General features: G+C 46.2%; 3 protein-coding genes across 4 annotated transcripts in view; 1 reads left to right on the top strand and 2 right to left on the bottom strand.

Moving 5' to 3' along the window:
* LOC127612984 (ras and Rab interactor 2-like) overlaps window positions 1-20,234 on the bottom strand; it is a 53,212-nt gene that overhangs the window by 24,399 nt on the left and 8,579 nt on the right. For both annotated transcript variants that reach the window (XM_052083853.1, XM_052083854.1), the window contains exon 2: window positions 268-411. In XM_052083853.1, coding sequence (XP_051939813.1) covers window positions 268-336 — 69 coding nt within the window. In that variant the 5' untranslated portion in view covers window positions 337-411. The remainder of the gene's footprint in view (window positions 1-267; window positions 412-20,234) is intronic.
* LOC127612976 (uncharacterized) lies at window positions 4,079-10,435 on the bottom strand. Its single transcript, XM_052083840.1, has 2 exons — window positions 10,258-10,435; window positions 4,079-10,180 (listed from the first exon to the last, which is right to left on the bottom strand). The coding sequence occupies exon 2, from the start codon at window positions 9,606-9,608 to the stop codon at window positions 5,157-5,159; it is 4,452 nt and encodes a 1,483-aa protein (XP_051939800.1). The 5' UTR covers window positions 9,609-10,180; window positions 10,258-10,435; the 3' UTR covers window positions 4,079-5,156.
* LOC127613013 (uncharacterized) lies at window positions 10,994-12,959 on the top strand. The gene is made up of 2 exons (XM_052083898.1): window positions 10,994-11,866; window positions 12,135-12,959. The coding sequence occupies exons 1-2, from the start codon at window positions 11,037-11,039 to the stop codon at window positions 12,238-12,240; spliced, it is 936 nt and encodes a 311-aa protein (XP_051939858.1). The 5' UTR covers window positions 10,994-11,036; the 3' UTR covers window positions 12,241-12,959.

The following is a 20,234-nucleotide window of genomic DNA, read 5'->3' on the forward strand; positions in this document are numbered from 1 at the left end:
GTGAGCGTTGTTGTGAATATTGGCCCCCTACGACACAACAGTGGTCTAATTTACATAATAACCACTCAGACATTGCACTTTCCATGACCTGAAAACTAGGCTGGGGGAAGAAAGTCCCCTTTTCAAGCCCTAGCTGGGAAACACTGTCTGAAACAAGTTGTCAAAGCCAAACGACATCTTCCGACTCCGAATGCAACATGTTCCTGAGCAAAAAATGTTCTTTGGATGCATTCTCAGTCAAGTCATTGTCAGCCGCAGTGTCCTTACCTTGAAGAAGCTGCCGCTTCGAATCATCGAGACATCTTGAGGATTGTCGCTTGGAGTGTTAGAGTCCATTTTGTTTTACTTTTGATGTGGACAATCGCTTGATGGCTGTGTGTTTACATCCGCGTCAATGGGCGGGCCGGAGCTCTGTAGGTCACACACCACACACACACACACACACACACACACACTTTTCACTACTGGTGGAGAAGGAAAAAGTTCCCACCTTTTCCACTTTTTAAGAATCAGTCAGCCTGATTTGGCCTTTTTCCTTAACTGCCTGTAATTATTCCGCTTCTTTCACGTGCCTCCAACCGTTCTGCCACTCTGAATTGACGACTCCCTGTTCAAGTTTTCTGATGATTATTCATTTTTTCGTACCTTTTGCACTTCAAAAATAGTTTGTTTCGATTGTCTCATATTTTTAATTGATTTTCCCTTATAGAAATCACCTCTTCCTCCACAGCTGCTTTTCTTCACAGACACAGATGATACAGATAATGGTAACAAGATGTGATTTTTCCCAAATGTGAATTAAATTGCACTCAACCTCCCGAAGACCCATAATAAAAGTTCAAGGTCATGGGTAAACTTTCCAGGGAACACTCTCGATTAGAATAATGGTCACCAGTCAATCACAGGGCTCATATGTAAACCCTCATTCTGAGCAATGTGCACGTGAAAGTCTTCATCTCGCATGCATGTTTTTGAAATGTGGGAGGAAACTGGGGCATGCGTGAAGCCGTATGCAAACATGTAAAGGTCGGGCCAAGATTGAAACAGACATGGAAGCTATGAATGATGCATTATTAAAGTTTGCACCAAATATGAAGTGACTGTTATCCAACAATTGCCCAAAGACAACAAGTCATTGACATAGTGAAGAAAAGAGATATCCACCCCAATCCCAGATGCTAGCAAGAGAACATTATCTTTCACTGCACTGCATACATTTTGCGACTCAAATCATTTGGGTGTGGACCAGGTTTAAATACCGGTACCTATTTTCTCCTTTGAATGCATTCATTTTTGTGTGTTTTGCCATCCTCTCACCTCTTTTTTGCCTTCCCCCACCTCCCATCTGTTTTGGGAAACCTTCACCTCTTTTCTGCCTCACCCCACCTCTTTCTCTCTAGCCAGGCTGAAATAATTAGGTCAGTCCTTCTCTTCATGGCAAAAACATCTCTGTGAACCAGATATGCACGTGACTCACACAGGAAGAGCACCCCCCACCCCAGCAACCCCCTACCATTCCGAGCTGAAGGAAAGGAATTGATGTATAGTTCTTTGCTCACCAATAGGAAATTGGAATTTAGCAACATGATGTCTGTTTAAAAGTCTATGTCGTCAGAGTAAGAAGACAAACAGTCTAAGAGGCCAACCCCTCCCCTGTTGCAACACATGTTTTCTCATAAAACTTCGTTACCTGGCTACAGCTTCTCAAATGTGAACACTGCCTGATTTTTTTGTTGTTCATCTTTGAAAGCCTTTGGCTACAAGCTACAAAAAAACAATTACAAGGAATTTGGGAACATTCAATCACTCAGAGGAATGTCCTGTGGAGCACTTCTGTGTCTTTGTCTTACCTTCTGGGTTCCAATCAAAACATACTTGAGATGCTCATTATGAGCAACCACACATTTATGTGATGTCCTAACAGTACGCATTTTCTGAGAGTGTTTTGTTCAAAATGTATTTGCGACGAGAAAAACTGTTTGAGACCATTAAAATTGTTGGTGAACGTGTTTTTGGCCCTGAGAGGACCGTGACGAAAAATAACAACATTCGCTACGTGCGTACACACTTGAAAACCTTCGCCGCAACATGTGAGATACTCCGTAAGGGTGTCACTGAGTTACAATAATTTAATACCAAAAGTAGAAAAAAAATCAAGACACGACTAGAAACACTGACCACAGTAACTATATTGTTGTGTCCGAAAACGTGAGGAAACGACTTGCTTTGTCAACGGTCTTTATGTAACTGCCGTAACGGGTGTGTGCAGTCACTCAACCACTGCTTTGCGACACTGCCGTAACATCGTGTAGCAGTATGGTGTACTGTACAGTTGTGATGGGTCCATGATGCCTCATGAGGCGTGTCAACACAATGACACACTGTGTTGATACTGTGCTGATACTGTGTCACTGACCACTGCCACCTGCTGGACCTTCAAAATCCCTCCAGCCAACCTCACTCTACCCACAAGCACCATTGTTTATGTTGTTGTTTATGCTGTTTATATTGTCTATACTGTTCAGATTACATGTCTTTTTATACAGTGTAGCTGCTATCCTTTCTTAGTGTGTTTAATGCACAGCATGTTTGCATGCATATATGCACTGAGGATTGAGAGGAAGAAATATCATCTATGCTGCATGTCATACATAAAGTATATTTGACAATAAAGATGACATTGACCCTTGACAATATCATTGATACAATATCATTCATATAGTATCATTCAATGTGTTTCAATAATGTGAAAATCATGTGAATGAGGATGCTTGTGGGCTTTGTCTTCACAAATTTTGATTTAGAAAAATAAGATGCTCCAGTGTTTTCAATTTCAGTCTGTTGCGTTTAATGCATGCCATTTCCCCTGTTGTGGAGAACACACACAAAATGGAATAAGACATGTCAAAAATCCGAGAGGCACTTGGTGAGACAAGATTTTAATAAATACCTTATTCTCCAAAAGGAGATCAAAATGGCTCTACACGGCGGACAATTTGTGTTCGTCCAGAAACTGTTCCATAATATGCACGTACTGTAGCAACGTCACTCGAGTGAAGCTCGTCTCAGCAGTCGATAGTAGTGATGTGTCGTTCGTTCGTAGTCGATAGTCTGTTGCTCTCAGCTGTGTGCGCGTGAGCGCGAGCACGTACTCGCGGCGCCGACCCAACCCACGCCACATATTAAGCTGTGAACTACGACAACAGCTAAGCTAGCCTAACCGATGTAATGATGGTCAGCAGACAAGGTTTACGTTTTATATTACTTTTAATCACAACGTGGCAGAGTCATCAAGCATGCAGTGTGCTCACTCGCAGTCACTTTCTGGAACTCCCCCTTATAGGCGGGACCTCTCAATCAACTGGAATATGACGTACAGAAGTCATAAAGCACTTCTTACATAATTGTAAGCTTTTGTTAAATTGTTAATTATTATCATTTTATATTCATGAATTATATTCTTTTATGTTAGTTACCTTAATTATACTGTTTAATACGTCCTGAAATATTCTTAGGTTGCTTACATGTGATTGGAGAAGAAAAACAGGAAGGCGGGTCGTTACCGGAAAAGGGAGTGTTCGTTGGAGAGTTAGCGGGGGAGCCGTTGAGAAGAAAAAAATAAAAAGAGAAAGAGCTGTGTTCAAACGAAGTTGTCCTCTCCTTTTTGCCCATTCTAAACGTAGAGCAATCCATCTAAAACCTGCGAACCCCTCAACTTACATAATAATAGCCTATTATATGACAGCCGACATGACGCTCGAAGTCAGACGGACAATTTTTTTTCTGATAATCAGTGTGTTTTCCGTATTGCCCAAACATATATTTTTATTCGAGCGAGGGTGAGGTCTGGCTTGTTTCGGCAGTCGGCATCGTGTCCCCAGACGCACTTCCTTAGATACACTGTGCGGGCTTTTGCTGCGTCAACGTCCCCTGCACCGAGTCGACGCCCCCTGGACTGTGCCAAGCAGCCTGGACTGTGTCGACGCCTGTCTGTACAAAAATAACACGTTAAAGAGGCATAACACGTTCTCAAGTGTTGTGACAGCAACAAAGCATGAGTGGAAAGCCTCCTCCGCAGGGGCGGTTCTGGATCAATTTCACTGAGGGGGCCGGGCTGGGGCCAGGGATTTTGATGGGGGGGCACATTCAACCCGGGGCTAAAAAGACAGATTCGAAATCTTATTTGACTTTTTATTTCTTCAGACTTTGAAATTGCAGTCATAACATTACAGTGATGAGAATAACAGTATTAGGAGGGCAAAAATGTCTGCAAGCGTAACAATACGCTGTGTCCATCGTTTGAGAATTGTACTGCCAGATTTGGACAGTCAGCTAAACTCATCTTCTACACCACGACTCTGAAGATGTTATTCTTAGTCCACAGGTTTAATGATGGAGAAAAAGGTGAAACTAACATAAAATTCAAGGCAATATTACTTTTAATTCACAACCAACGGAATAAAATAACTGTATCTACCCCGGTCAAGGATGACGCCTCGTACTGATGTCCAAAACGTTTATTCATGGAACACCGTGAAAACTAAAACACATTTCGAACAACAATCAAAATTATAATATCTTGAACAGGACATTAAATAAATAACACAAATGACATACCGTGTGCACCTTGGTAAACCGAAAGTAGATCAAATAACGATAAATCACGTAGATCACACGGTATCGTAGTTCTGACTCTCTCTCTCTCTCTCTCTGTCTCCCGTTGTCTTCTCGATCTTGCTCTCATTCCTCGCTATACATGGCACTTGACCCGGAAGTGATTATTAACAAACATTCCGAATAACATATTCAGAGGATTTAAGGAAAAACAAATATGAAAGTTCACATAGAAATATGAAATACTTTAGCTAAACAATAAGCCTAAAATAATTTTTTTTGTTGTCATGGCAACCAACAACTCGGTCTTGGCGCCAGTTACACTCCCACCAAATTACTGTTGGAGTAACATTTGTAAATGAAAAAATACTTTACACCCTTGAAAATAATCAACAGTAATTTCACCCTTGTTCTGATGTGTCCTTAAACGAGACAAATTTAATGTCATTCAAACAAACAATGGAATTTACATATTCCAAAAAATTGACCTTTTCTAGATTGAATATTTGACACCTTAACTTACAGCATCTGATGCTTTCTCCCTAGTTGCCTTCAACTAGAACCACTAACTTCTGTACGGCTCTTTGAACGACGGAAGGCTTATTGAGGCGCTCTCCCTTTCTCCCTAACTTTCGTTCTCCTATCTGTACGGTTACTTTTCGCACCAGTCCGTCATCATCTTGATTTGCTTCAATAACCTTAGCAAGTTTCCATTCGTTGCGAGGGACATCATCCTCTTTGATGATCACAACATCACCAACTACCATGTTGCGCCTTGGTGTAAGCCATCGTTGCCTCAGGGTAAGGTTTGCAAGGTATTCCTTCCTCCACCTGTGCCAGAATTGTTCGGAAAGATATTGAATCGTTCTCCACCGTTTTTTGGCGTAGAGATCTTCCTGGATAAACTTGCCAGGTGGGGGTAGTGGTAAAGAAGACTTCATTGTAATCAAATGATTTGGCGTGAGAGGTTCCAAACTTGTGGGATCACTGATGTTGTCAACAGTTAAGGGCCGGTTGTTTACAATGGACATAGCTTCATAAAAGAAAGTCCTTAGGGAAGAGTCATTTAACCTTCCAGCGCTTTGGGCCAAGACCGTGCTCAGTACACTTCTCACCGTCCTGATTTGACGTTCCCATACCCCGCCAGTGTGACTAGAGTGTGGCGTGTTCATCTGAAAATCACATTGTTTGTCTGCAAGGTAGGAGGCCAATCTTTCTTGATTTAATTCTTTTAGCGCCTTTGCCATCTCATTTCTTGCTCCCACAAAATTAGTGCCTTGATCAGATCTTATATGTCTAACGGCTCCACGGATAGCTACAAAGCATCTCAAGGCATTGATGAAGGCATCGGTTGTCATATCTTCAAGCATTTCAATATGCACTGCCCTGGAGCACAGACACGTGAAGAGCAGGCCATACCGTTTTTGCTCCTTCCTTCCCTGTTTGGTGTGGAAGGGGCCGAAGCAGTCCATACCACAGTAAGCGAATGGTGGTGTTGCATCAACACGGTCACTGGGTAAGTCTGCCATCCGCTGTTCCTCTGGTGGTGCGCGAATTCTTCTACGTTGTACACACCGTCTGATGCGTTGAGCTACAGCTTTACTTCCACCAACAATCCAAAATCCATTACTCCGTAACTCATTGAGAGTTTGTCCTCTGCCTTGATGTTGTATTTTGTTGTGATGATGACTAATAATGAGGTTTCTGAGAGCACCGTCTTTAGGGAGTATTACTGGTTGTTTTAATTCAAGCGACACAGCTGCTTTTCTTAGTCTTCCTCCTACTCTCAATATGACGTCTTGAAGGCACGGGTCAAGCTGATAAAGTTGATGGTTACAAGGCAGTTTTCCTGATTTCTCGCTAAGCATGCTCATCTCCTTTTGGAAGACATCCTTTTGTGTCAGTTTAACAAGGGTCAGTGTAGCTTGCCTTTTTTCTTCTACGTTTACAGGTTTTGTGGTTTTGATTCTCTTGACTAGCCGTTGGATGCGAGCAATGACGTTAAATGCTGTTGCCCATTTTGAAATCCGTGACAGAAGCTCTTGAATGTCAAATTGCCTTACAGCTTCTGTCTTTAACACTTGTACAATCCTCACCTCCGGATCTCCCACCAGTAGCTCAGGTGTCACCTCGTTTATGGCTATATCTCTCTCCCATAAAAACCTTGGACCGGTGAGCCAATTTGAGTTGATGAGACCTGTCACGTTCAGGCCTCTGGAGGCATGGTCTGCAGGGTTGTCTACTTTCTCTGCATCACCATCTTTAATGATGCCCTCCATAAACTTCAGATAGTCACCTTTGAACTTGTGATCTCTGTCCAACTTCCTTTTCAGTTGTTTCAGTCGTGCCAAAGCCAGGACCTTATTGTTTGGGAGGTGAGGTCGTGCTTTGAAAGGAAGTGGCATTTCGAGGTGACCGTGTTCATTTAGTTGGAAGCCTCCTTTTAATATTTGCAGAAAGAGAATGTCATCTTGAGATATGCTTTTTTCACCTGCTTTTGTGTCTGCAAAATCAGACTCAAGGGCTTTAATGATGGCTGATGGTGTTACAGGTGGTAACTCTTTGACAGATACTCGAAGACAAAGTCCAGTCACATCGCCTGCATTTACGCATTGTGCTACTCCTCCCACAATACTCCAGCCAAGATCGGTTTTGACAGCGTAAGGCTCGTAGTCACCTCCAGTAATGACCTCTCTTGGAATCCAGTCATAGCCAATCAATAATCCAACGCCACAATCCATTGGTGGGGGTATCTCTTGAGTTATGTTAACAAGATGTTTCCATGAAGTGGCTGTTTTGCGGGTAGGAATATGTGTCCGGTCAAGAGGAATAAAGTCTCTTGTGTAGGCCGGAGGTAGGTCAATTGAAATATTTGAGGAAAATCCTCTTACTTTAAGTCCACAAACTCTTTCGCTTTTTATCACCGAGTCCTTTCCCCTCATCGTGGAGAGTTTCAGTTTAACTGGGTCCATGTCTACCTTAAGCTTTGCGCACAACTCTTGATCAACAAACGTGTGGCTACTTTGTGTGTCCAACAGCGCATAAGCTAGGGTCTCTGTCTCAGGTGCGTTAGGTGCTGAGATCCAGACGGGCACAATCATTGATGTACTCACAACATCACTTCCCTTGACACAACAAGATAGTGAGGATGTGATTTCTTCAGTGGTGTTCTGTGCTGAGGCTGTCTCCGTTGGAGAACGATCTTCATGTAATGCGGTTGGATGACTCTTTAGGCATACTCCACACATGGCTCCATTTCTACATGCCTTAGAATTGTGACCCTTTCTCAGGCATGCAAAACATAGCTTATTTTCATAGATGTATTTTCTCTTTTCCTCTGAAGACATTTTCATAAGCTTCTTACATTTATGTATATAGTGTTCTTCTCCACAGCATAAACATATGCCTGGATTTTCGGCATCTCGTAAATCGTTTTCATTGGGGTCTTGATCGGCTGTAGAGGTTTGGGGATCTTGGATCCTCACCTTTGTAGCAAATGTGTTTGCTTTTGATTGCCTACCTCCCTTTACTGTCATCTCAGTAGATTGTCTTAATGCGTATAGAGACGACACCGGATTACAAGCGATGCGTGCCTCTTTAGATATAAATGTTGCAAAGTTATGGAAACTTGGATAGTCTTTACCTTCATCTAGCTGCTCTGTGACATGACGGTTCCACCTGGATGTCACCCAATCTGGTAGTTTCACCAGCATTTTCTGGTTCTCCTCACAGTCGTTCAAAACTTGCAGACCCTTTATGTAAGGCATAGCGTTGCTACAAGTTTGTAGGAAATCGCTGAATTCTCTCAATTTGAAATATTCCCTCCCACCAATCTTTGGCCATCCGTTGAGTTTTTCTCTGAAAGCCCTCTGCACAATGAAGGAATTACCATATCTGGTGTTGAGTCGATCCCATGCTTGCTGATAGGCTTCTTCATCTCTTCTATAAAAACTGCCTTCAAGAGAAGATTTTGCCTCCCCTGCTATGTACTTTTGTAAATAAAACAACCTATCTGCAGGGTTTGAGCATCGCCTCTCTATCAGCGCTTTGAAGCTTGTACTCCACTCTATAAAGTTCAGAGGATCACCTGAGAATACTGTAGGCTCTGGGTTTGGAAGGCGACTGAGTGCTAATGATTCCTGTAATATCTGAACCAAGGTTGTCTCATTTTGTACAGTTTGCTGTTCGTGACGTGGGGCATGGTGAGAAGAAGGAAATGCAACATTCTCTTTGGTGTGTACGGGGCTGCTCGTACCATTCCTTTCCTTAATTTCCTCTTCTTCATATACACTTAACTGTGCCTTAATTACTTCCATGTCTCTCCGATTTTCAAGTTTTTTCAACTGCTGACGTTGAGCTTCAATAGCCTCTTCCATGTTAATCTCAGCTTCTTTCGCAGCCAGAAGAGCAGCCATTTCGGCCCGCTTAACTGAAATGCTTGGTGATTCGGACGGGTGCCCGGAAGGCTTGGCACTGGGTGCTGTAACTATGGAGGCGGTGGAACCATATATGGACCTGGCATATTCGTTATCTAGCAGCATGTGTAATTTTGCGTTTTCTGCCACAGCATCAAAATCTTCTTCATATTCTGTTAGACGGATTCTCATTACTTGCAGTAAGTCTGCTGTTGCCGCTGCACATGAATCAACTTTTCGCCGTAATTCTTGACTTGGTGTTGTCCGGCTTCGGACACTGTCGTATATTTCTTTTATCTCACCCTCTAGCTTCTCAACTTCATCCATCATGTCGTACATGTCTTGCTCAGGGCACCATTGTTTTAACTTTCTTCGGGTTTCTCTAACAAGACTTTTCCATTTGTCATAAGTTACATTCAACTTGCCTTCCTTTTGAATGAACTCTTTCTCCTTTAGTTCCTGCATTTTAGGTGTCAAATGTCTTAAACGAGAGGATTTTCTTATTTTTGCCTCAGCCTCCCTTTCCACATTTTCATGCTCTTGCATCTCATCACACTGACTGTCACTATATTGAGACATTTTTGGAGCTTTCAAACTTCAGAACCTGAGTTTTACAGAGCAATAATAATGATGCGCTTGTCAAACATTCAACAGATATTTTCACACATTCAAGAACTCACATTCATTAGTTCTCATTTATGATAATCTTCGCCTACGTTCTATCCATCTACTTTGTGAGCTACTGGAAGCTGTATAGGCCTTTGCCAACTCTGGTTAATGTCCACCGAAACCATTAGCTGCTACAGGATGAGAAGCACCGTCGCGCGTTGAAATCTTGCCTTACTGCCGGTTGAGGAGCGACGATGCATGCTGAGGCCTGTAGCTTGCTGCGGGTTGAGTGCGACGACGTTCGAAGTAGCTCGTGGATAGCTGCGTGGCACGCGGGTCGAGTGCGACGACGCTCGATGTAGCTCGTAGCTTGCTACGTGATGTGCGCCGAAGCCGATAGCTTAGCTTGCCGTGGGGGAAGCACCTGCGCGCCGAAGCCTCCAGAAGGATGGATGAGGACACGTTTTCACTGTATCTACCCCGGTCAAGGATGACGCCTCGTACTGATGTCCAAAACGTTTATTCATGGAACACCGTGAAAACTAAAACACATTTCGAACAACAATCAAAATTATAATATCTTGAACAGGACATTAAATAAATAACACAAATGACATACCGTGTGCACCTTGGTAAACCGAAAGTAGATCAAATAACGATAAATCACGTAGATCACACGGTATCGTAGTTCTGACTCTCTCACTCTCTCTCTCTCTCTCTCTCTCTCTCTCTCTCTCTCTCTGTCTCCCGTTGTCTTCTCGATCTTTCTCTCATTCCTCGCTATACATGGCACTTGACCCGGAAGTGATTATTAACAAACATTCCGAATAACATATTCAGAGGATTTAAGGAAAAACAAATATGAAAGTTCACATAGAAATATGAAATACTTTAGCTAAACAACAAGCCTAAAATAAATTATTTTTTTGTTGTCATGGCAACCAACAACTCGGTCTTGGCGCCAGTTACAATAACATTACCTGAATTGCGAGGTTAGCTAGACGCCATGGTGCTAACAGAATTAGCAAGCGCTAGCTCAAATCCTAACATGTTCTTTTTTCACATTGTCAAGCAGCATTTCTAACACAAAGTTCCACAGAACTGTTCACCAATAACAAAACAACCTTGTACATGCCCACGATGCTACGGAGCCCCTAAGGGGACATGGAAGGAAAAAAAAACTTTACGAGATCTCGCAAAGTAATGCGAGATCTCGCAATGAAAGATTGCGAGATCTCGCAATACTTTATTTATTTCTTTTTTCTTTGCGAGATCTCGCAAAGAAGGATTGCGAGATCTCGCAATACTTTATTTATTTATTTTTAATGGTCGTTGACTTGCTTCCGGGTCATCGTACGTGCTTCCGGGTCATGGTACGTGTAAACGCAGACTACAGTTATGGAACGTGTTCAACCGTTCGTGAGTTTAATAGAATTTTACTTTGAAATTGGCTTGAAATACAAAGACATTAAATCTGTTCTTGATGTTAAGTACGGTTTCCAAATAAGTGAAAGACATTTGAAGCGAGTGCTGAACCAAAGAGGACTATTTCGTCGGAAAACGTTCAATGACTTGGCAGTCCTGGTTGACTTCATTCGCAACCAATTGCAGCATTCCGGACAACTACACGGTTACAGGTGGATGTACAGTAAGTGTAGAGAATATGGACTTCTTGTCAGGAAAGAGGACGTTCGTCTGGTTCTGAAAGAGTTGGATCCGAGAGGAGTGTCGTTAAGGCAAGCAAGACGTCTGAGACGGCGAAACTACTTCTCCAAAGGGCCAAATTTTATATGGCACATGGACTCCTATGACAAACTGAAACCATTTGGAATTTGTATCAATGGGGCTATTGATGGTTTTTCAAGGAAAATAATGTGGCTCAATGCCTACATAACAAGTAGTGACCCGAAGTTGATTACTATATTGACGTTGTGCACCGTTTGGGGGGTTGTCCTCGAATCGTTCGAGCTGATCTTGGGACTGAAAATGGTCACGTTAAAGGCTTTCAGCGTTTCCTCGTGCCAATACCGCCAGGCAGCACTCTTGACAGTTACTTGGATGGAGCCAGCACCGCCAATCAAAGAATTGAATATTGGTGACGGTTTCTTCGCAGCCAGTGCATGGAGTTCTGGTTATCCCTCTTCACAGACCTCAGAGACAATGGCTTCTTTGATGGTGGATTTCTGGACAAAAACATCCTACAATTTTGTTGCATGGGACTTATTCAGGTGAGTTCATACATTCTGATAGACTCATTAATTAAATGTGTATTTTTGTATGTGAGAGTGAGTTGATGGGAAAGTGGACAGGAACACCCAAGAAGATAATGGTGTGTGGTGAAGGTGAAGGAAAAGTTGGGGAGATACAGTTGGGGGGGTACACATGAGAGGGGAGGAGTGAGACAAAAAAGCAGCTTCACGCTAAAAGTTCTTGCTCATAAAAGCCGATATGACTGTGTAACTCTTATTTAATCTGTCTGTATATTATTTTGAACAGGATGAGTTGGATACACGGCCCTAGTTTGGACCAGCCATCTCATCAGGCCCTCAAAGAACATGAATGTCCCCAGTGGTCGGCCCAACGTGATGTATACGTTACCTGAACTTTATGGTACAAGGGACTTCCTCTCCCCGGTTGACAATGAACAAGTTCAACTGTGCAAAAGCCAGTGTGTCTTTCGTTTGACCATGCCTTGTGATCCAGATGTATTTGCATTGTGTGGTTTTTTAATGGCCCAGTCCGATCTAATGCCACCAAAAGATCCATTTCAGGCTGTGAACTTGTATTTACACCTCAGAGAAGCCCTCACCGCTACTCTTTAAGATAAGATAAGGAAACCTTTATTAGACTCGCAATGGAGAAATTCCCAATTCACAGCAGCAAATTTATGAAAGGAAGAATATAAAATATACAAAATATAGGAGCTGCTGGAAAGGCAGCCACTTTGAAGTCAAAATAACACAACACATAGGACAGACAGCCGTGCAATCTTCACCAATTTTCTGCATACACTTTATAAATTACAGCAATCTATGTATTGCTTGGTGTTTGGACCAAACTATATTACGGCTCCTCAACTGGTGTGAGAAGTAACATTTACTGAAGTCTGAATTTGACCATTGTCATTTCTTTTATCACTTCACCTTCAAAGGATAATTGAAACACTTTTGATGACAAATAATATATACCCATCATAATTAAAAGCATTGTTTATCTGCTGTTTTTCTACCTGTACAGTATAAGGACATCATATTTGATCTACAATATAAAATGTTTGTCTGTCAAAGCATTATTGGTGTAAATAAACATTCTTTCTTGGTTCCTGACTTTATTCACAAATACTTAACCAACGTGGATGCTGGGGAGTATTCCTACACAATTGTACATCATCCCATTTGAATTTTCACCTGCATGTAAATGATGACTGCGTAATTGTCACTCCTCACTTTCGTCAGCAGGTGGTTTCTTGTGTTTAAAAAAACTGTTAAGAATGATTTGGAACAAATTTTATTCCATTGACAAAATCTTACAAACATTAATCTCAACATTTTAAATGGAATATAAAACTTCAGACCTTTGGGTAAAACTGAAAACTCCCATCATGCCTGAAACCATCATGAGAATAAGTGGTGCAGAAAATGGAACGAATGGAGAACTAACACAGAATCGATTGCATTTTAATAATGCACAATACACAAATGGAAAACAATTGCAGACTGCCCTTCACGTGGTTAACTATGCCAGATGTTTTACATCTCAAAAGTGCAAATGAACAACAGAGCCAATAAATTTTTTAAATCTTGCCATTCTCTCCCCCTCCGTGAGTCGTCACCTTACCGTGGTGGAGGGGTTTGTGTGTCCCAATGATCCTAGAAGCTAAGTTGTCTGGGGCTTTATGCCCCTGGCAGGGTCACCCATGGCAAACAGGTTCTAGGTGAGGGGCCAGACAAAGCACGGCTCAAAAGACCCCTTATGATGAGTAAAATTAATGGATCTCAGTTTCCCTTGCCCGGACGCGGGTCACCGGGGCCCCCCTCTGGAGCCAGGCCTGGAGGTGGGGCTCGTTGGCAGGCGCCTGGTGGCCGGGCTTACACCCATGGGGCCCGGCCGGGCACAGCCCGAAGAGGCAACGTGGGTCCCCCTTCCCATGGGCTCACCACCCATGAGAGGGGCCAAAGGGGTCGGGTGCAATGTGAGCTGGGCGGCAGCCAAAGGCGGGGACCCTGGCGGTCCGATCCTCGGCTGCAGAAGCTAGCTCTTGGGACATGGAATGTCACCTCTCTGGCAGGGAAGGAGCCCGAGCTGGTATGTGAGGCAGAGAATTTCCGACTGGATATAGTCGGACTTGCCTCCACACACAGCCTGGGTTCTGGTACCAGTTCTCTCGAGAGGGGTTGGACTCTCTTCCACTCTGGAGTTGCTCACGGTGAGAGGCGCAGAGCAGGTGTGGGCATACTCATTGCCCCCAGGCTCAGTGCCTGTACATTGGGGTTCACACCGGTAGACGAGAGGGTTGCCTCCCTCCGCCTTCGGGTGGGTGGACGGGTCCTCACTGTTGTTTGTGCATATGCACCAAACAGCAGCTCAGCATACCCACCCTTTTTGGAGTCCTTGGAGGGTGTGCTGGAGAGTACTCCTGCTGGGGACTCCATTTTTCTGCTGGGGGACTTCAATGCTCACGTGGGCAATGACAGTGATACCTGGAGGGGCGTGATTGGGAGGAACGGCCCCCCCGATCAAAACCCGAGTGGTGTTTTGTTATTGGACTTCTGTGCTCGTCACGGATTGTCCATAACGAACACCTTGTTCAAACATAAGGGTGTCCATATGTGCACTTGGCACCAGGACACCCTAGGCCGCAGTTCGATGATCGACTTTGTAGTCGTATCATCGGATTTGCGGCCGCATGTTCTGGACACTCGTGTGAAGAGAGGGGCGGAGCTGTCAACTGATCACCACCTGGTGGTGAGTAGGCTCCGATGGTGGGGGAAGATGCCGGTCCGTCCTGGCAGACCCAAACGTATAGTGAGGGTTTGTTGGGAGCGTCTGGCGGAATCCCCTGTCAGAAGGAGTTTCAACTCCCACCTCCGACAGAGCTTTTCCCATGTTCCGGGGGAGGCGGGGGACATTGAGCCCGAGTGGACCATGTTCCGTGCCTCTATTGTTGAAGCGGCCAATCTGAGTTGTGGCCGTAAGGTGGTTGGTGCCTGTCGTGGCGGCAATCCCCGTACTCGCTGGTGGACACCAGCAGTAAGGGATGCCGTCAAGCTGAAGAAGGAGTCCTATCGAGCCTTTATGGCCTGTGGGACCCCAGAGGCAGCTGACGGGTATCGACTGGCCAAGCGGACCGCGGCTTCGGTGGTCGCCGAGGCAAAAACCCCAGCGTGGGAAGAGTTCGGTGAGGCCATGGAAGCCGACTTCCGGACGGCTTCGAGGAAATTCTGGTCCACCATCCGACGTCTCAGGAGGGGGAAGCAGTGCACCACTAACACTGTGTACAGTGGGGATGGGGCGCTGCTGACTTCGACTCGGGACGTTGTGAACCGGTGGGCAGGGTACTTCGAAGACCTCCTCAACTCCACCAACACGCCTTCCTTGGAGGAAGCAGAGCCTGGGGACTCTGAGGTGGGCTCTCCTATCTCTGTGGTTGAAGTCACCGATGTTGTTAAAAAGCTCCTCGGTGGCAAGGCCCCAGGGGTGGATGAGATCCGCCCGGAGTTCCTCAAGGCTCTGGATGTTGTGGGGCTGTCCTGGTTGACACGCCTCTGCAACATCGCGTGGTCAACAGGGAGAGTGCCTCTGGATTGGCAGACCGGGGTGGTAGTCCCTCTTCTTAAAAAGGGGGACCGGAGGGTGTGTTCCAACTACAGAGGGATCACACTCCTCAGCCTCCCTGGTAAGGTCTATTCAGGGGTGCTGGAGAGGAGGGTCCGTCAGGAAGTCGAGCCTCAGATTGAGGAGGAGCAGTGTGGTTTTCGTCCCGGCCGTGGAACATTGGACCAGCTCTACACCCTTAGCAGGGTCCTTGAGGGTATGTGGGAATTCGCCCAACCAGTCTACATGTGTTTTGTGGACTTGGAGAAGGCGTTTGACCGTGTCCCTCGGGGAGTTCTGTGGGGGGTGCTTCGTGGGTATGGGGTACCGAACCCCCTGATACGGGCTGTTCGGTCACTATACCACCGATGTCAGAGTTTGGTTCGCATTGCCGGCAGAAAGTCGGAATCGTTTCCAGTGGGGGTAGGACTCCGCCAAGGCTGCCCTTTGTCGCCGATTCTGTTCATAACCTTTATGGACAGAATTTCTAGGCGCAGCCGAAGCGTTGAGGGGGTCCGTTTTGGGGGCCTCAGTATTACATCCCTGCTTTTTGCAGATGATGTGGTGCTGTTGGCTCCTTCAAACGGGGCTTTCCAACTCTCACTGGAGCGTTTCGCAGCCGAGTGTGAAGCGGTTGGGATGAAAATCAGCACCTCCAAATCTGAAACCATGGTCCTCAGTCGGAAAAGGGTGGAATGCCCCCTCCGGGTCAGGGAGGAGATCTTACCCCAAGTGGAGGAGTTCAAGTATCTTGGGGTCTTGTTCACGAGTGGGGGTAGGAGGGAGCGGGAGATCGACAGGCGGATCGGTGCAGCGTCTGCTGTGATGCGGACGTTGTATCGGTCTGTCGTGGTGAAGAAGGAGCTGAGCCAAAGGGCGAAGCTCTCAATTTACCGGTCGATCTACGTCCCAACCCTCACCTATGGTCACGAGCTATGGGTCGTGACCGAAAGAACGAGATCCCGGATACAAGCGGCTGAAATGAGTTTTCTCCGCAGGGTGTCCGGGCTCTCCCTTAGAGATAAGGTGAGAAGCTCAGTCATCCGGGAGGGGCTCAGAGTCGAGCCGCTTCTCCTCCACATCGAGAGGAGCCAGATGAGGTGGCTTGGGCATCTGATTCGGATGCCTCCTGAGCGCCTCCCCGGTGAGGTGTTCCGGTCATGTCCCACCGGGAGGAGACCCCGAGGAAAACCCAGGACACGCTGGAGAGACTATGTCACCCAGCTTGCCTGGGAACGACTCGGGATCCCCCGGGGAGAGCTGGAAGAAGTAGCTAGGGAGAGGGAAGTCTGGGCTTCCCTGCTAAAGCTGTTGCCCCCGCGACCCGGCCCCGGATAAGCGGTAGATGATGGATGGATGGATGGATGGATGCCATTCTCTCATCAAGGTTTTGGAGCACACTTGGAGATCCACCCAGTAAACCTTTTTTCCTCGATCTTATTTTGTCTCTCAATCTTTAGAGGAGCATTTCATTATCACCCCTGGACATTTTTTGTTGACAAAAGCGAAGGACAGCTATTCGATCACCATAGGAAGTGATATATTTGCCCGTTTGCTCTTCAGTCATCAGAGAAATTACTTCCATGTCAACCTGCAAAGATAAATTGTGAGAACGAATACTTGAAATTTTGACTTAATTAATAATAACTTTTAACAAATGTAACATGAGTGATGGTACAGAGCAGTCATCATTATTTGTAATCAATATTACATAATAATAATAATACATCAGGAAGCAGCAGCACATTTACTAACTGTGATGTCTTTTTAAAATTGTGTTACATAAAGTCATTATTGTAAGAACTAAGAACATCAACAGTACAGGTAGAGTATATAGAAATGCTAGCTTCACTTTCCCTGAAATGCTAGCTTCACTTTCCCCGCCAAGTTAGTTTCTCACTGTATTTGGAGGTCTGCATGACCAATTGCTTATTCCAGTCCTTCGTAGCCGAAGACGACGTTGCGTTCCCCCATCCTTCGATCCCCGTGCTGTTGACGCCGCTGATGCGCACGTTGGTGCGCCCTCAGACCCGCCAGAGTAGCGCAGCCGCGCCCGCAAAGGTCGCAGCGATAGTGGCCGTCCATAACCGGTCCGGCATGTCGCTTCTCCCTGCGCTGCAGGGCCGCCAGGTTGTATGAGGCGTCGTGATGCGCTGCGCCCTCCAGGGTGCGTCGTCGCCACTCCACCCGATCCGATGCCGCTTCCTCCATGTTGGTCGGATCGATGGCGAACTTCTTGAGAGTGACCTTTATGCTGTCTTTAAAACGCTTCAGCTGCCCGCCGCTGCTCCTCTCCCCAGTACTTAATTCACCGTACAGCACCTTCTTCGGGAGTCTGTCCGGTGGCATGCGAACAATGTGGCCGAGCCATCTCAATTGACGCTGGAGGAGGAGAGTCGTTAGCGGTGGGACTTGCAGTCTGCTTCTGACGTCCGTGTGCGGAATTCTGTCCCACCAGTGAATGCCCAGGATCTTCATTAGGCAGTTCATGTAGAAGCGCTCCAGTTGCTTAAGATGTTTAGCATAGGGCACCCATGCTTCTGAACCATAGAGTAGGATAGACACACACACAGCGTTAAAGACCTTAGTTTTTGTGGTAAGAGTTAAGTTCTTGTTGAGGAAGCATCGCTTGGACAGCCGTCCAAATGCTGCAGCTGACGACCCGATCCGCCTTTGGATCTCGGGCGTGAGGTCGAGCTTCATGTTGACAGATGAGCCAAGGTAGACGAAGTCGCCAGTGTTCTTCAGAGCATTTTCCCCAGAGTGGAAGATAAAGGGGTCAGCGTCGGTGGTCTGCTGCAAAATCTCTGTCTTTGTTGCATTTAGGACGAGGCCAGCGCGGGTATACGTGTCCGTGAGGACGTCAAGGGACAGCTGCAGTCCTGGTGGCGTGTGACTCAGCATTGCAGCGTCATCGGCATACTGCAAGTCCAGCACAGACGTGTTACTGATCTTCGTTCTGGCTTTCAATCTTCTTAGGTTAAAAAGGCTGCCATCGAGACAGTAATTGATCGAGATACCGTCTCGTATTGGGTCGGTATTGTTGTAAACATGTTTCATCATGACAGCAAGGTAGATGTTGAACAGGATGGGTGCAAGGACACATCCCTGTTTGACCCCCACAGCCACTGGGAAAGGGTCGGACTTTTCACTTCCACACACCACCCGGCCTTGCATACCATGGTGAAGGGCCTTTAACACCGCAACAAATTTTGGGGGGCAACCAATGCGTCCCAGCACACCCCATAGGAGCTCCCTGCAGATTGTATCGAAAGCCTTAGCTAGATCTATGAAGGCGATGTAGAGGTTCCGATGTTGTTCTCTACATTTTTCTTGTAGCTGGCGCAAGACGAAGATCATGTCTGCAGTGCAGCGGTCTCTGCGAAAGCCGCACTGTGATTCGGGGAGCACGTCATCGACTATGGTGGAAAGAAGTCTGAAGAGCATAATGCGGGCAAGGACTTTCCCTGCCGTTGCCAGTAGAGAGATGCCCCTGCTATTTCCGCATGCTGCTTTGTCGCCTTTCCGCTTGTATATATAGATGATGTTAGAATCTTTCCAAGCTTGTGGCACGTCTTCCCCCTCCCAACATTCCCGCAGGAAACCGTGGATATCGTCCAGGAGGGCTTGCCCGCCAAACTTCAATAGCTCGGCAGGAATCCCGTCTGGACCAGAGGCTTTGTTGTTCTTCAGGCCATGGAGAGCAGATTTTGTTTCTTCCAGCGTTGGTGGTGTGCTTAGTTCTTCTCTCTGCGGGAGGGGAGGGATATCGTCGAGAATCGTGGGATCAGATGGGTTGATCCTGTTTAAGAGTTCCCGAGAGTACTCAGCCCACCTTGCGAGTATAGTATAGTAGGGCGGTCAGTGAGTAGTTGATCACCGTTGGCTGATCGCACGGGGCTTACAGAACCCTTTATTGGGCCGCAGACAGCTTTCAGACCGTCATAGAATAGGTGAAGCTGATTTTGGTCGGCGTGCTGTTGTAGCTGATTTGCGTAGGAGGTCCACCAGGTGTTCTCCAGGGTTCTTAATTGCCGCTGGGCCTCTGCGCGTTGCGTGCGGAAATTATTCCATGCCTGCAGGGAACCCGAACGCAATGCATGGTCGTGTGCTTCGTTTTTCTTCTTTAAGAGATTCTTGATGGAAGTGTTGTTCTCGCAGAACCAGTCGCGATGTTTGCGACTAGTTACGCCAAGAACCTCTCGTGCTGTTGTGAGGATCCCTTTGCTGGTGTTCTCCCATCTTTCGGAGAGGCTCTGGTCTTCGTTTGATGCTGGGTCACTGCTGTCGTCTCGTTGTTGGAGCCATTGAGCAATAGCTCCCTGATACTTGTTTCTGTACCCTGGGTCGAAGATCTTGTTGATGTTTATTGTTGGTACAGCTGGAGTTCTTCTTGCCGGTGGACGGACGCGGATGCGTAGTGAGCTCACAACCAGCCGATGGTCAGTGGATGCTTCCGCTCCACGCATGACACGCGTGAGGGAGACAAATTTCCGGTCCACTTGACGGACGATGACATAGTCAAGCAGATGCCAGTGACGGGAACGAGGATGCATCCAGGTGGTCTTGTGCATGTCACGGAGCTGGAACATGGTGTTTGTTATTGCTAGCTCATGCTCCGTGCATAAAGTTAGTAGGCGTTCTCCGTTTGGGTTGCATGAACCGATACCGTGTTTGCCGATGACTCTGTTCCAGGTCATCCAGTCTCTGCCAACTCTGGCGTTGAAATCCCCGAGTAGGAGGATGGAGTCCCTCGAGTCGATGTTACTCAGCTGTTGGCTC

Source organism: Hippocampus zosterae, chromosome 13, assembly GCF_025434085.1.
Source record: "Hippocampus zosterae strain Florida chromosome 13, ASM2543408v3, whole genome shotgun sequence".
NCBI classification, from domain to species: Eukaryota; Metazoa; Chordata; class Actinopteri; order Syngnathiformes; family Syngnathidae; genus Hippocampus; species Hippocampus zosterae.

Excerpts from the sequence above, each read along its gene's own strand:
- LOC127612976 (XM_052083840.1), bottom strand. The coding sequence starts at position 9,608 with ATGTCTCAATATAGTGACAGTCAGTGTGATGAGATGCAAGAGCATGAA.
- LOC127613013 (XM_052083898.1), top strand. The coding sequence starts at position 11,037 with ATGGAACGTGTTCAACCGTTCGTGAGTTTAATAGAATTTTACTTTGAA. Across the intron at positions 11,867-12,134 it reads GTTGCATGGGACTTATTCAG|GATGAGTTGGATACACGGCC; the intron begins GTGAGTTCATAC and ends TATTTTGAACAG.